The sequence below is a fragment of the Sphaeramia orbicularis genome, chromosome 21 (assembly GCF_902148855.1).
Source record: "Sphaeramia orbicularis chromosome 21, fSphaOr1.1, whole genome shotgun sequence".
Lineage (NCBI taxonomy): Eukaryota > Metazoa > Chordata > Actinopteri > Kurtiformes > Apogonidae > Sphaeramia > Sphaeramia orbicularis.
In genome coordinates this window covers 6,098,494-6,115,763 of record NC_043977.1, presented here as the reverse complement: position 1 = coordinate 6,115,763, position 17,270 = coordinate 6,098,494, and the positions used below count along the sequence as shown (strand labels likewise).

Below are 17,270 nucleotides of genomic sequence, written 5' to 3'. Positions count from 1 at the left end.
ATCACGCAAAAGTGCAAAGGAAAGAACTTTTTACGCAACTAGAGTCATGTGAATTGAAAAAAAACAGACGTTGACGGACGTTAAAACAAGCAAAGAAGAGGAGTTTTAAAAGAAACATGGTGCGATATGTGTGGACACACCAAGAAACCACATTTTTTTAAAAATTTAGGACAGGACAGAGGGGTAATATAGAACAATAATAATGAATATATCTGTAAGTCAATATGATATGTATGTTCGTTACCATGTTCATGGAATGACTTCTCGTGTCATCTCACGATAATAAATAAACAAATCATTGCATTTGTGATTTAATGGAAAAACCGACATTACGCACTTCTGTTTTTTCGACATTTAGTAAATATCGGTAAAGTTTTGTGCAAATGTCCAATGAAAAAGCCACTACTTTAATTTACCGCTACATCTGGACTGAACATATTCATTCAACCAGCTTCTTCAATTAAGGTGGTAACATTTAATGAATTAATGACACAAATTTGTGATGTAATACATTCATTAATTATATTTGATGAATAACACTACTATTGACATTTAATGTTGTACTTTAAAAGTGGCTCTTTAGTAACGTACTGTTAAGTTTGTGATCTTATTATAATTACTGAATTACACTGTTATTTTCACAGCAAAATCATATCAACATTGAAACAGAATCGTGAGCATGTTTCAGTTCCAGTTTGTAACCAGAGATGTTTGTTTGTACATGTGTCCAGACAAACACACATCCACTCCACTCAATAGTACTCAATGTTAATAGTGCGAGGTAATGGACTCTTAACCCGACCCTTGGACCTTTGACCTCTGACCTTACTGCTGCATGACCTACACCACCTGTCAGAGATAGAAGGAAACCGATAGCAAGGCAGATGAGTCACTGAAGAAGAAAAAGGAGAGAGGAGATCCAGCATAGGTCACAGAACAGCAGCTGAGGCCTGAAAACTTATCTGGTTATTATTCAGAGTCAACGGCTGCCGAAAGGAGACAGAAGAAGGTACGACTCCAAAGAGAAAAGGGCGGTTCTGGAAACACATCTTTGGGGTACGGTAGCTCAGAAATCAATTAGTCTGGCTGAGCTGCAGATGCTGTCACAGGAGCTTAATTATTAACACGATGACAGGTAACATTAATTATCCTAACCTCTTTGTCATAACAACAGCTACTCATACATTAATTGCAAAGTCTTTTAGTCCTTAATTGTATGTCTCATTTAATAACGGCATGTAGACACAGTCTCTCTGTCTCAGAAGCAACATATTAATTACAGAGGCCTTTAATGCATCTGACTTATTAAAGGGTAATTTAAGATGAGCCAGTTCAGTTGAACAAAAACCTCACAAAGTTTAACTGGGCTGTGAAGTTCAGTCTTCAAATCTGTTTACTGCCTCATCGCTCAGCTTCAGAAGAGGACATTTTACATTTAGTGGTGGTTTTAGTAGATATTGCAGTCACATTGATACATTATATCAGAGGTGGTAAACTCATTTTAGTTTAGCAGCCAATTTGAACTCAAAAAGGTGAAAAAAACAATATTACATTATGAAAATGTTTACATCAACAAAGCAGCCTTCAAAAAACTGTGAATAACATGAACAATCACCAATGACTTGGAATTTCTTAAGAAAATAACCACAATTTTAACAATATTATGCCTCAGTTTATCATTTACACATGTGCATTAAAACTTACAGATCATAGTGGGTCTACAAATACACAAAACATTGTTAAAATTCCACTTACTTCAATCAACCCATTTCATGTTGTTCATATTTAATCTGGTTAATCACATTTTTTGTGAAATGATAGTCTGTAAATGTAAATATTTTCATGTAATTTTACTTTTTAACACTAAAAGAAAAAGTACAAAATTGGACTTGTCATCATTTATAGTTTATGCTGATAGTATATGATAGCTAGACCTGCTTGAGATTGAACTGGACCACATGTCGACCCTGAACCAACATGATTTTGACACCCTTGATTGTTAATATCTTTGGTGTAATTTTTGCATTTCATAAATTAATCCCATGGGCCAGATTGGATCCTTTGGCGGGCCGATTTTGGCCCACGGGACATATGTTTGACACCCCTGCATTACATTGTTGTAACTTTGCAAATTTCCTGTCATTTTAGACCAGTGGTTCTTAACCTGGGTTCGATCGAACCCTAGGGGTTCGGTGAGTCAGTCTCAGGGGTTTGGCGGAGGTCAAGACACACACTCGACTCATTAGTCGGGTGTGTGTGTCAGGCAAGGTCCAATATACGCGGTGTATTGTTGTTGCTTATAGCACTACAACACATCCGGAAGTGTTTATAATCTCTTCCACTCATCTGACGATGAATTATTTGAGTATTTTCCACATCGTTGTTATGACTTTTGCTACTTCCTGTTAATCACGAAGGCAGCCATGTGTAGCATTTGTTTACATTTTTCGGTCACCGCACTGGTCAGTTACAATCATGTGACGACCGACGCACCGTCACGGATGGAGAAATCGTATTACGCTAAAGCTGAGCTAGTGCCGTAATAAAACAACGATCACAAAAATACTGAAGGAGTATAACGAGAAGTTTTTTTTCATACACTACATGCAATTATCTTTTTTTTGTCAAAATTGCGTGGTTCGGAAAGTTCGGAGCAAGATGAAACGAAAACCGGGTTGACCTGATGGCCTACACATACATATACACAACAGCAGAAGTCACATTGATTTGCAATAAATATTCATTATTATTGTAGCCTGATGGAAGTTAGGTGATGGGTGTGTGTTAAAATGTTAAAAATGATAAATAGCATAAATACAATAAGTTCATTATTGGAATACATAAGGTTAAAAATTAAAACCATTTCAGTGTGGTAGTATTAAAAAAGGTCATGTCTTTGTGAAAAGGTATGTAATTTGTTGTAAGTTCATGCACTGTATTGGTTTTGTTCTTTGAACACAGTGATGTTAATGCACGGTTCATTTTGTGCACCAGTAAAACATATGCCTGTGTCTTGAATTTGAAAAAATCATATTTTATTTTTTAATAAAGAAGGGTTCGGTGAATGCGCATATGAAACTGGTGGGGTTCAGTACCTCCAACAAGGTTAAGAACCACTGTTTTAGACTCAAACTCTGCTCCCTGTATTTACAACAGAGAACTGAAGAAGTCTTAACTTTGGAAAACAATGACAGTGGTCAGTGGAGAGAGATAACCCATTTTTTCATGCTGTCTGAATTGTGTTTCAATGCAAAAAAGTTCAGAGGACCAAATCTGTCATTGCAAATGATTAGTATGTTAAAGAACTATTGGATTATTTCCTGCATAAACCAGGAAGAACAGAGTTCGTATTCCCGACAAGAGCACCATTTCTGACAAGTAAGGTTTTTCCAAAAATCAATCCTAATTTGGTTGTTTTTGAGCAAAGCCAAACTATTCCATGGGTGTCAACATTTCATGCAGGAGAGTGTGGAAAGAGAGTTAAAGAATGGATATACACATGTGTAATCATGGCTTAGTTATTATTATTATCAGTAGTACTAGGGATGCAACGGTACACGTTGTACCTTCGTACCGTTCGGTACACCACGAGCAGTTCAATATGAGCATGTATCGTGGTGCGGCTCATTTGTCATTTTTAAATGACATTTCTAGACAACTCACATTTATATTAGAGCTTTGCAAGACTGACTAATGGAATTCTACTGTCAATGGTTGGAGCCGGATGCAGAGCCGGCTGGGTGCAGCGCACAGCCAAGGCTCTGGCCGGCTGTGCGCTGCACCCAGCTCGTTTGACTAAAACAGAACTCAGATCCAGTTCCAAGTAAGGGCTCATTTATGCTCTATGTTAAAGACACAGAGCATTCTGTCTGTCCCCTGCCTACATTACATATGTAATTCCGTCCGTTTTCAGGGAGCTTGCAGATCTGTACCCAAACAGAGAATAGCGGAACTTTTGAAAGAGCGACTGTGTGTTAGTGAAAAACTATCAACATATTTATGAAAAATACCTTCCTCAATATTAACATTAGTATCCACATTAGTAAAACCTCCTCTGTCATCGCATGTTTGTTATTATTGACTTTCTTCTTCTTATCCAAAAATTTTATGCTTCTTCATGGTATACAGACAGTATGGTAATTAAAAGTGGCACCCTCTGGTGGATTGGTTGAGAAACTCTCATTCCAACATACAGGATGCATGGAAGTATGAAGGCAGTGACGCATGACAATGTTACAAATGGACAAACTTATTTACGTATGTAAAACAAACATAAATGAGCCTTAAGGCTCTCCATCAGCTCCCAGTTACATTTCGGCGCACAGCTGGGCTCTGCATCCGAACCGTACTGTGAACAGTGACTAAAGAACCGTGGATAACCTATACCATTGCATCCCTAGTAGTAGTAGTAGTAGTAGTAGTAGTAGTAGCAGTACATTACCAACGGCTCATAATAAATGCCAAAAGCTAACTATGAATATGATTTATTTAAGGGGTAAAAGTATATATAATTAGTAGATGACAAAGATTTATTCGTCAAGTACAATGATAATGGCAGAGAAAAATGAAAACAGTATGCTGACCTTAGACAGCTCAATCAATACTTGTGCGCATTAGTGGCCCTTCAAAAAAGTGGAGAATACAAAAGTAGGACTTCCATTTCAACTCAATGATGGATAATCCTACCTTGAATAACTACACTCATAATTAATGGGCTGTAAGCATTTCGTCTTTCCAGTCTAATCTTATAATGGCTAAAAGTGGATAAAAAGAGTGAACTATTAGTGATATTACTAATTACTGAACAACCAATCAAGCTAAGTGTTCCCTTAAAGCTCCGAGAGTGAGTATGATAAATTAGCCCGAAGGCACATTTTATACTTTGTGTGTGTGTGTTATTCAATGTTCATCAAGCGTATGGTAATTCATCTTCAGATATCTCTTTACGAGTGTGAGTGATGAGCTGAAAATGTGTTTTGGTAAATGCCGCGTCAAAAAGCACAAAAACAGCCAAGTACATAGAAACATTAAAAAAGTAAATACAGCTAATGTGTAACCAAACCAAACTGAACCTCTTTGCTTTGTCAGCTCATCAGTTTGAGGATGAATGATGCAAGGACAGCGCAACGTATTTTATCAAAAGTAGCAAAGAATTCCTGCTATTGTATGGTTTGGTGCATGTCATAACATTTTGACAGACACAGTGAATCAATTCAGCTTTTTGGATGCAGACAAAGGCATCGGGTAAAAGCGCAAAGCGGAAAAGAACAGAAAAGCCTGAGACGTGCACACAAAACCATGTGGATATGCAGTCAAGAGGAAAAGAAAGTACAATTCAATGGTTTTACATACAAGGAGATAAAAGAAATAAACTTTGAGTGTAAAACAACTCAACAGATTCCACCGTGATGTTATTTATTTTACAAAACTGACGCCAAAATGGATAGACAGTGCAAGAAATATAAAGTGGATCCTCACTGCTTCCATAGGAATTAAGAGGGTAAGTAGCAGCCAGGTTCTTTTAATCAAATGTCCCTCATTTATCGATCAACACTAAGTGTGACCATCTCTATAAAAGCAAGTGTTTTAGCAGTTTTCTGGTTTGTATTACCACAATAATTAAGGAAGAAAGACATCAGCTATGAGCTTACAGAGCCAATCATTTCTGCCTGTAAATCTGAGAAGAGTCTTAAGGCCATTTCCAACCAATATTACATCCATCATTCTACAGTGAGAATGACTATTCACCAGAGCAAAGTATTCAAAATAGTTGTAGATCAGCACCTTTATCTAATTATATTCAAGAAATGTTTTGTGAAAGAGAGGGAGGCTATGATTTAAGGTTAAATTTAAAGATTCATAAAGTACGCGCTACGTTAAAAAGTTTCTGTATCACCATCTGTGGAGTAAAATTGTGGAACAAATTGTGTGTGGAAATAAAATGAATATCAAACATAATTCAGTTCAAAAAAGACATAAAGAACTGATTCTTGACAGGTACGGTATTTAATAATGACAAGGAGGCCTGTTTGTTTATGGATAATGTTGTATTGATAAATATGCTGTAATTATTGAAGAAAACTGTTGAATTGTTGAGTCTGTTTGTATGACTGTGCTGCCATGATAATATTGTTGTGTATAAATCAATTACTGCATTATGTATTAGTTGTGGTTAAATGCTAAAATTAGGAAAAACGTACTGGTTGATTGTTGTATTAAGGTAGTGATAAAGGTGTAAAAGCACTTGAGGGGTTGGATTAAATAAGTTCATACTTCTTCCTACTCCTTTTGCACAATTCAGACTTGCACATACTTGAAGATAGATTCTGCTCATTTAAATGTTATTTTGTTTTTGTCTTATTTTGCTGTGTTTTGTTTTATTTTGTATATTTGCATGTTCGAAATAAACAAATAAATATTCTCTTTAGATCAGACCACGCAAAACCAAAGAGCTTCACTGCAGACTTTACAGGCCTAAGCTTGGCCTGTTAAATGTTTAAGATCATGAGAGTAAAATTAGAAAAAGACAGAACGAGTATAGTTTCATTGGTCTTGTTCAATAGGGTTGCCAGGACAAAGCTTCTTTGCTCTAAAAAGAATATGGATGCTCAACATAGGTTTGCAAAGTTCCATGTGAGTAAACCACAAGACTTGCAGAACAATGTCCCTTGAACAGAGTAGACCAAAGTGTGGATCCAACTGTCGATTAGTTTTGTGAACCCCTTAGACTACGTTGATTAGTCAAATTTATCATAACACTGGTCACTTTTCCATTTTACATCTGCGCAAAACTTTACCGATATTTACTAAATGTTGAAAAAACAGAAGTGCGTAATGTCGGTTTTTCCATGAAATCACAAATGCAATGATTTGTTTATTTATTATCGCAAGATGACATGAGAAGTCATTCCATAAACATGGTGACGAACATAAATATGGTGTTGATTTACAGATATATTTATTATTATTATATATTACCCCTCTATCTCGTACTAAATTAAAAAATGATTGGGTTTCCTGGTGTGTCCACACATACTACGACATGTCTCTTCTTCTTCTTCGCTTGTCGTAATGTACATCAACATCCAGTTTTTTTAAATTAACCTGACTCTAGCTGCAAAAAAAGGTCTTTCCATTGCAGTTTTGCGTGATATACCATTTGCACTACGCTCGAAAAACCACCTCTTGCCAGCGCAAAAACTTTTAATCAAAAAATGAGACTTGTGGTGAAATTGTCCTTTTTCCATTAGGTAAATTTTTATGCGCAAGTTATATTTGCGCAGTTTGAGGGTCAATGGAGAAGCGACTACTGTTTCAGTGAAAGAATGATGTATGTGGTATTAATACGGTGGATATAGTTTATGCTTTGCTCATGGAGTGTTTCTCCATTTTGGCTTCATTTTAGTTAAATAAACAGTGACACATGGAATCTGTTCTGTGTTGTTTTACACTTGAGGTTAGATTGGAGTAATATTAGAATCTGATAAGGACCAGATGATTTTTTTTTTATTTATTTATTTAATTTTTTTTACTTCTGATACGTGAAACCATAGAGTAGAGGGTGTATTTTTGTTTTTCAGTTCAAGACACACAAAGGCAGGGTTATGGTTGAGTTCCACTGTGTTAATCAGGCTGGGAGTATTTGTTCTTTCATAGAATACTACAGGGGTTAATAAGGGAATACAGCGCTCATTTTTCATCCTACACCTGCATGTGTGAACATTAGGCATGAGAGGAAAGTGTAAGAGACACTGGGAGAGTGATTTGGTGGCTCACTGTACTCATTTGTGCCTGGCATTTAGACCAGAAGAGTCGCACCAGTAAATCTTTCTGGATTTAAATTAAATAAAGAGAAGGGGACAGTGAGCGGGGGAAAAGACAAAGAGAGAAGAAAGACAGAGAATTACTATGGGAAGAGTACTTTCTTCCTCTCATCGCTCTCACCAAAAGGCCAAGTGACAATTTGAACAATTACCCAGAGCTATTACCTCTACCTGAACCTGACTAGTTGTGGAAAGACAGACCTATAAGCCAGCAGCAGCTGAGTGTGAGTCTGAGGAAGAGAAAGTGATGGAACCAGAGACAGTCAGTAAACATAATAATATCCTTACACAGCGACTGAAAAAACTGAGGCTTGAAGAAGCAGTTATTTATTTACAGTAGTCACAGAGTCATTTAGCACCAGCACACAGGCGGGAGATGTTAAAGTACAGCATGTATGAGAAAGAAAAGCTCAGAAAGAGGAAATATGCACATCGGTAAACATCAAGGAGACAAAGAAGGGAGGGAAAATAGTGGTGGTATTTATGTTTTAAAGGCCTGGCGAAATGCAAAGATTTCTCTCATCTCACTTCTCCACTTACCAGCTTATAATGAGGACAGCAGAGGAGGAAACTTAAAGTGTAAGTTAGAATTTAAAGCAGCGTATGACGTTCGTGACCAATTTTTCATCAGATCTGTAAAACCCGAGTAATAGCCTAAGTATCATGAATCCGTTAGCCTTTCAGAATTCGACTGTTTTTAATTTTTCTTTTATTATTGTTCTGAGATTAAAGTCAGAATTCTGAGATTAAAGTCAGAGTTAAGACAGAATTCAAACTTTTTTCTCAGAATTCTGACTTTTTTCTCAGAATAATAATGAAAAAAATAAATATATTGGACCTTAATTTGAATTTTTTTCCCAGTGGCCCTATTCCTCTTCTGTAGAATCCTGACAATAATCTGTAAATAAAATACAAGTTAAATTATATGTTATTAAGTCAGACCACGTAATCATAACAAAGTGACCAAACTAGACAATAATGGTTTTGTAAACTTACAGAGACTTGATTTACATCAGTTTCATGAGACAACTTGATGTGAAACTTCCAACTAAAGGAGCTCATTATATTCTATAATTTAAAAAAAGTATGATTTTACTATTTTGGACATATGCCTGTGTAACCTGTGGACGTTAACAGATGGTAAATTTTTGTTACAGTGGCAATTTAAGAGTTGTGTGTAAAAATACGTTAGACAGTCTTAATTTGAAGCAAAAAACCTGAGTTACAGAAGTATTGTTGTGGTAAAACCTGTCATGTTAGATGTAAAAGAGAAAGTGAGGGAAACCCATGGAGCTTAAATAAACGGAGATAAAAATGTAAAAGCACAGATGGCGTATCCGAGCTTAGAAGTACGAACGCAATCATGCAATGGCACTAACAGAACGACAAGCACATGCACAGTCAGGACGGCCTACTGTGTAACTGACACCCAGTCATATTTCATCCTGACAGCGAGAGCAGGTAGTGAAAACAGATCTGAGATGTAAGGACTGGAAGGTGGGCTCAGAACAACAAGATCCGCATTCCTAGGTTTGACTTACATTTCACCAGGAGAGGTAAATAGATTAGTGTTAGCAGTTTACATTCTTTAGTGACAAGTGTATCCAGGTTTAATTTCTGCTTGGAAGTGATTGATTCAACTGTGGGTTACGAGTCTGTTTCTCCTGAGCGAACACAGGACGGCGTGAATTCAGTGTGACAGGAAAAGCTAAAAAACACACGCCGACTGTGCCACTCCCTATCTAGCATCTCCGGTCACGTTTCTCAGGAGAAACATTATGCACAACTCCCACTTCACTTCATCAGCCTCAGCAACGCTATGCAGGGAGACTGGTCACCGCTGAGAACCAATCACACGCCCAGAGGAACTGAGCCTTCCAAACAAGCTCCACCACAGGGAATACAGGGTGGGTCGGAAAGGGTGTTTGTCCAGTGAGTAGTCCCAGAGGACGAGGGCTCACGACTCAGGAGTCCAATCAGGTGTGAAGCTCTTTTAATCACAGAGCTCCTGGGATTTGCTGTGTCCAACGATCTGAAGGGAATATGAAGCTGCAACGCTACAATAACAAGAACTAAAAGCAGACATGGACAGAGATAGAGACCTACTTACCACTTTATTTATTTGCTTTGAGAAGTAAAAGGAAAGGTGGAATGTGACGTTTTGTTTTTAAAGTTTCTCGCTAACGTAGAGTAGAGGAGTTAAATCAGACATAATCAAACCTACTGTACCTCCACTCTTTGTTAGCTCTCTGCCAGTGTTGGTTATAGGTGTATTACTCTCTGATATTGGTCTGAAATAAAGTTAAATGGGTTGTTTGTCCAGTTCTTTAAAGTGATCCTACTTGTTCTGGGCTGTGCTTAGCGTATGATGCTCCAATAGCACCTGTGGAAAATTGTGTCAGGAGAGAAGCTGTAGTATAAGACGCCCATGAGGAAGTGTTTTGTGGTATTAAAAGACAATAGATGCTTCATTATCCCCATAGGAAAATGTTGTCTCTGCATTGTACCCATAATACAAATACAGTGCAAACCATTAGCATTAGCATTAGCACACGCTAGGAGCACTAAGCTGCCGTTGAAGGTACTCAGGGACCAACTCCAGATCTTCATGGTTGTCAAGGCCACTGACAGGAGAATTAACCTATAAACTCAACACAGAAAGGCTCCAGTTAAACTGAGAACCCGGAACCTTCTAGCTATGAGGCAAAAGTGCTAACCAATTCGCCATCATGCCGCTAAAATGCATAAATTATTATGACATTATATTCGTCCTGTGCCGGTAGTTCCTGTCATCAATTACTGCAGTTGTTTTTAACTGTATTTACTTCATTTCTGGACTAATATGTTCACTTCCTGGTTGTCTGGTATCAGTAACATGAATGTGTATGTGGAAACTATAACATGTGACCTGAGGCTGTGTTCTTATTGGTGGATTAAAGATTCACCTGAGCACCTGTAACCCAGATCAGGCCACATTCAGCTCAATCTGATCTCCAGTGGGCCAGACCAGTAAAATAATAATATAATAGCCTATAAATAATGACAAGTCATTAAATTAGGAAATGTTTATGTTTACTAAACTATCCTTTCCCCAAAAATTGAAAATAACTTGGAAAAACCAAAAATTTCTTAAGAAAAATAAGTGCAATTTTAACAGTATTATGCCTCAGTTTATCATTTACACATCACAGATCACAGTGGATCTACAAATAGACAAAACATTTAGTAACAGGCATAAATATTATTGCTGTATATTTTAACATTTTGGAGTTTGGAACTAAAATGACTTTGACCCCCTTGACTGTTAATATTTTTAGTTTAATTTTTGCACTTCGAAAAATCATCTTGCAGGCTGGATTGGAACCTTTGGTGCATCTTTTGGGCCCACTAGCCTTATGTTTGACACCCCTGTTTGACATTTCCAAAGTATCCTTTCACAAAAAAATGTGAATAACCTGAAAAAATGGAAATTTCTTAAGAACAATAAGTGCAATTTCAACAATGTTATGCCTTAACTTATCATTCATACATTAAAACTTACAGATCAGTCATCCTGCGGGCTGGATTGGAACCTTTGGCGGGTGTTTTGGGCCCACAGGCCTTATGTTTGACACCCCTGCTGTAACCAAAAATGTATTTGTCTTGTCCTTAAGTGGTTGGATGATTTTCATTGGGTTGCTAAGTGGCCTTGACTGAGACAGAAACACTTTCAGGACTTGTAATTGAACTAAAGTGTATTCCTGTTCAGCTAGTCACATCTATGACATGTAAACACACACATTATCAGCTGACTGACACATCAAAAATACGGTTTGTAAATTCTGTTATATTCTCTTACAACCCTCCAGTCTTGTTCAGCACCAGCTGCCACTGATACCCCATAAAAGACATTTAACTTGGTCGAAACTTGCCGTTTTAATATATAGCTGCAGAGGTTTTTTTGTGTACAGAAGGAAAATCCTTCCACTGGGCAACTGAAGTAGTCACACTTATTCTGGCCAAGATTCAACACAAACATTAGCTTCACAGACAGGACCATATGGTAAGTATTTGCCCCCTGCCCTTTGGAGGCGTTATAAGAAAAGTTGTCCATCTTCATTTGCAGGAGCATCTTGTCCTCAAAAAACATGAAGGCATTTCTAAACCCATGCTCACATTTCTAAAGGTTAAACTTTTAGTGGCGCTGCATGTCTCTGTCTGAAGACGCAATGAACTTTACTCATTATTAAGAAGAATCTGGTCGTGTTAGTTGTAAATACAATTGTAGCTTGTTGAAAAATCAGTGTCCAGGACTAAGGCGAATATATTTCATCATTACCAGCACTAGTGGTAAAACATAAAGTCGCCTCAAGAGGAGAAGGCAGAGGGTCGATAAAATCAATGTCTACATCATTGTGGAAATAATAACGTGATTACCATAGTTGACGGGAATTAGATTAGTCTTACTGATGGATCTATAGTCAAGTATGAACAAAACCATAAGACTTGTTGAGACAGAAATGAGTCAGTTTGTCTTGTATGTTGATTATTTTAGATACTAGATGCAGTTTTTAAATATTAGGTCAAAACCAACATCTTTGTAAACAAATATGTTGTCTTTCTTGGCATTGCTCAACAGCGCAAAAACAAGCAGATGGTCTTATATTTCACCAAATGCTCAAACATTTATTCAAGTTTACAGAATTTTCTTGTGCTAGACTAGACAAAAGATAATGAGGTGTTAAACAAGAGAGTCTACAAAGTGTGGATGTACATTAAGACAGGAAAGACAACCCTGTTTCCTGTTGACGGAGCTGCATTTCTGTTGTGTTTGGAGGTTGTGTTAAAATATGTGTGTATTTTTATCTGAGCCTAAGGGGTCTTACCATCATAGCGGTTTCGTCGTTGAGGGAGGATTCGGTCTCGGTCGACTGGGGGCCAAGGGCTGAATCGCTGCTGCTCCGTACCAGCAGGGGGGTGTCTGTACAAAACACAAACACACAAAGACACTTTCAACACTGAAGGCAACTCCAGGCATCTAAAATCATTTGAAGAGCTGTGATTCTGTGCACAGGTACATAAATACACAACTAAAAAAGTGCAGTTTGTATACTACAAAATGAAAAAAAAATCTGACTACAATCGTCTTTTCTTCCTTTGCCTTGCCTTTTCTTTATTATTCATCTTTCAGTTTCTTTTTGGTAGAATTCAGACAAACCTAGCATCATAAAAGTGTTCTGTGGAGTAATAATCCTTCAGAAAACAACACACAGACCCTAAGCTTAACAGAAAAGACTGTGTTTGTTCCTTTACAAATGTCAAAGTGTGATGAAGTAGAAAGAAGGAGATGAAGTTTTTTTTAATATATTATTAGGCTGACAAAATTAATTTCCACCCTGTCATGATGATGTGCCTGAGTCAGAGTGAGGTTTTAAGAAACAGCCTCAACACTGGAAGATTCATTTAAATCAGCTACTTAAGTAGAGAGACTGCAAGAGGCTGAGTTTAGGTACGTCAGGCGTGTCAAACTCCTTATAGTTCAGGTTCCATACTCAGGCCAGTTTGGGTCAAGTGGGTCGGACCAGTCAAATAACAGCCAATAAATAATGAGAACTCTGAATTTTTCTGTTTAAAGTAGTGATATTTTGGTTTTTTAAATTAAATTCTTTATTTTCCAACATTTCCCTGTGGTCTCCATAAACTGTAAATGCTCTGCTTGGGTCTGAATTCTTCATTCATTCAACTCCACAGGTCCATCTTCAACCCTATTTCTGAGTAATGACACCAGAAAGGTGGTTTGGAGCGCTGGCCCTTTAAATGCACATGAGCCACTTCAGGCCCCGCCCCCTCCAGGTTGTTGGCTGTTCTGCTCTGTCCCATTCAGCCACTTGTGTTCGTTAATACAACCAATAACTGAACATTTTAGGAAGTCGGCTCGAAGTTTGGACATATTTTCAGTATGGACTACAACCGCTGCTGCTGACAAACAATTATGTTGTACTCAGAGAAATGTTCATCGGAAGTCTTATAGCTTTGCAGCACCTGGAGGGTTCAAATTCAAACTTTATGAACTATTAAGGTCCAAATACACAAATAAATTAACCAAAGACTAATAAAAGTGGGTTTAGCTAAATATGACCCCTCTAAATGAACTGGATGAGATCGAGCTCCTTCTGAATCAGATTATGTTTGACTGCTGCTTCTAACCGATACCGTAGACATATTTGATGGTCTAATACTTTTTTCCACGACTGTATGAGACAAAAACAAGTGTTGGCCAATAAAACAATGCCAAATTCTCCACCAGAATCCAGAACCGACTCTGGACTCTCTCCTTATGTCCGCTGTCTCTTCTGTCTCTCCACACCACATCTGTCCAGCCCACACTTACACCAAACATAACACAGAGCACCCAGGTGGAAAGATTGGATTGCATTTCGAAGGGACCGTGTACAAAACTAAATTTCATCTGCAATAACATTTATTTATATACTTATTTACTTACGGTCTGTACAATATGGTAATTTAAAACATCCTACGCACAATAAGCCACAATACAATATGAAGTAATGCATGATCACAATGTACGTTTGTGTAAAAACCTTAGAAATTCTGATTGCTTCCTTTTTCCATTTTAATTTTCTACCTATTCATTAAACAGTAGTTGTTGTTTTTTTTTCGAGGCTGCTTTCATCTAAAGAGCTGCCTGCTTTAAGAAGTACAAAAGATCAGAATAATACGCTATAATTTCAGCTACACCTAACATTGTGTTTTGTTAATGAATTTGTGAGACATGATGATATATTGCATTTCAGAATGTGCTGTATTATGTAGTATCTCTGTTATCTCTCTGTAGGTATGTTTTAATGTGTCCTCTCCTGTCCAAGGAACACAGATTTATTTTCTAGATTTTTTTAGATTAAGATCCTTTATTGTCAGTATATTGTACATGCACCACACACTGAAATTTAACTTCTGCTTTTAACCCATCACTAGAACATGGAGGAACACATCACACACTGCAGACAAGGAGCAGCGGGATTGCCATGTCAGGTGCCCGGGGAGCAAAATGGGGGGTTAAGTGCCTTGCTCAAGGGCACATCAGCCAACAACTTTTTCAGCCAGTCCATGGAATCGAGCCAGCAACCCTTCAAAAGCCAACTCTACAGACCTCTAGGCCACAGCTGCCCCAAAAAAGTTGCTTTAAATTAGCTTATAGGTAAATCTGGCTGAACAGATGAGTTGTGCATGGTCCCTATTAAATAAAAAAAACGAACTAAAACTAAAACTTCAGTGGATGCAGTTTTGTTTTTCTGTGTAACTTAGCATCTTGTGTTTATACTGTTTGAATACATTTTGGAAATTTTCAATAAAGACTGAAATAACTAACTACCTGAACTGAATTTCTAATTTGTTTTCTCAGTTGAACAGATGAATTAAAGCAAAGTGAAAACACAAATCAGTTTAAAGGACCACATTAAATAAAACTTTTAAATAAATACAAGGATGAGGAACAGCAGTTTAACCCAGGATGGTAATGGAAGTGTTTGAAGATGGAAATACACCTGGATTGTTTTGTGCTGTTCTGTTCTCTATGGTATGTTATAATTTGTTCTCTTTTTCACTAATTTAATAACTGACATGTTCTTTTTTTATGGACTCCATGTATTAGTCATGTAAAATTGGGGTAGGACAAAATAAGCTCAGCTTCTTCCTACTCCATTTCAGACAAAGTGTTGTTAACCCTTAGGGGTCCGGCCCTGTGACTGAATCTCATGACATAGCCTATTCAACACGTCGTAGCGTCAGAAGTCGGTCACGTAGACCACTGGAGACAATCGTATTCGAAAGCGTGGACTTGAAACACTCTCCCATTTTTTGATGTTGGTAGAGCAAATAAAACTGGAGATATGACATTTTGAAACCGGAGAAAACAAACGTGAATAAAAGTATGAAAATGAGGTGGGGTGGGCATTATATTTCTGACCATATCTTCATCATTTTTGGTTCTTTTTCAAAACAGAAGAAACTGGCAGAATCTGTGGATTCTAATCCACAGACTGCATTAGCATAACAGGTAAGAGTTAGAAAGACCCCCACCTGAACCAGATGTGGAAATCGGGGGGACTGGGGGGGTAAAAAAAACAGCGGAAATGCCTATGTAAAGATATGCTTTTATGACAAATATTTGAGTATTGTTTTAATTTATTGCAATTTTGATTTTATATACCTACTATTTGGAACCAATATTCACTTTTAAAGTCTTTGAAAAGGCTTGTTAAGCATCTTTGTGTTATTTATGCTATAAATTATAGAAACTTTTCAAATCAGATTTTATATTTTTTTGTGTGGTTTATTGGCCTTTTATGTTGATATAGTAGGTTAAAGTGAAAAAAATAACAGGCAGATGAGATAGATGAAGTTGTGCTTAAAAAAAAGATACCAAACATGGGTATAGTAAACATTTCTTTATATAGTATATAAAGGCAAAATCAAAAGTACTCAAAAACAGCCAAAATAGGCTCAGACCAATAAGGGTTAAGGAACCACAATGAGGTATCTGTACATTGTGTGACTTTTTCTTCTTTTTCCTACTTATGTTTGAAATAAAGTCCAGCATTATCATTTTATAACTATTAATTTATACAAATGCAGACATAAACCATATGTTTGTTGATATTTTAAAGTAACAACAAGGGTTTCAGAAGATGAGAGTGTGCATTATTCCATGTGTTTGTCAGTGGTGAGTTTGTGAGAATTTCATGACACATCCTTCATCCCAAACCGTCACTGAACTCTGGTATTTGAGCATCCAAATGGCCAATAAGTGGCTGATTTGCAGTTCTGCATGTGCATGTGGCTAACATATGATATCGTCTTTCTCTTCACATCTCATCAGCTCACTGCATAAAATTATCATTTAACAGAAGCAGATTAATGGAGACCAACGCTTCCTCAGCCATAGGGAAATAGGAAAGTCAACACTATAGAAAGCTCGGCAAATAAATACAGTTAATAACTAGAGGTATTCTTTTGGTTTTCTGTGTGACATACTGCTGAACCTCTCTATCTTGAGGGCCCCTCGATCCATATATACATTAAGAACAGTGTCATATTAGCTTCCACAGCTCTGTCGGGAATACAACCAGAAAGGAGGTGGAGGGAGGGGGATGTGAGTGGTCTACTCAGAGAACATATGCCAAATGATATGTGTAGGGTCATATATTGATCATCACAAAATGGACCCTTGGTGCTCTTAAGACTGGTTGGGGGTATGGATTACATCAAACCTCTAATCAATTCATCTCTTTAAAGAAAGGCAATGAAAGGAGGATAAACAGAGGGAGGGAAAAAAGACATCAGTGACAGACAGAGAAAGGGGTGGATTAGATGTTTGAGAAAGGAAAGAAACACCATCAATGAGAAAAAAGAAAGCAATTAGAAATGTAACAAGGTGCAATGAAAAGA

At 37.3% G+C, this 17,270-nt stretch overlaps 1 protein-coding gene across 4 annotated transcripts in view; it reads right to left on the bottom strand.

The window, feature by feature from the left end:
- LOC115412167 (partitioning defective 3 homolog B-like) overlaps positions 1-17,270 on the bottom strand; it is a 387,150-nt gene that overhangs the window by 306,123 nt on the left and 63,757 nt on the right. For all 4 annotated transcript variants that reach the window (XM_030124503.1, XM_030124504.1, XM_030124506.1 and 1 more), the window contains exon 4: positions 12,689-12,783. In XM_030124503.1, coding sequence (XP_029980363.1) covers positions 12,689-12,783 — 95 coding nt within the window. The remainder of the gene's footprint in view (positions 1-12,688; positions 12,784-17,270) is intronic.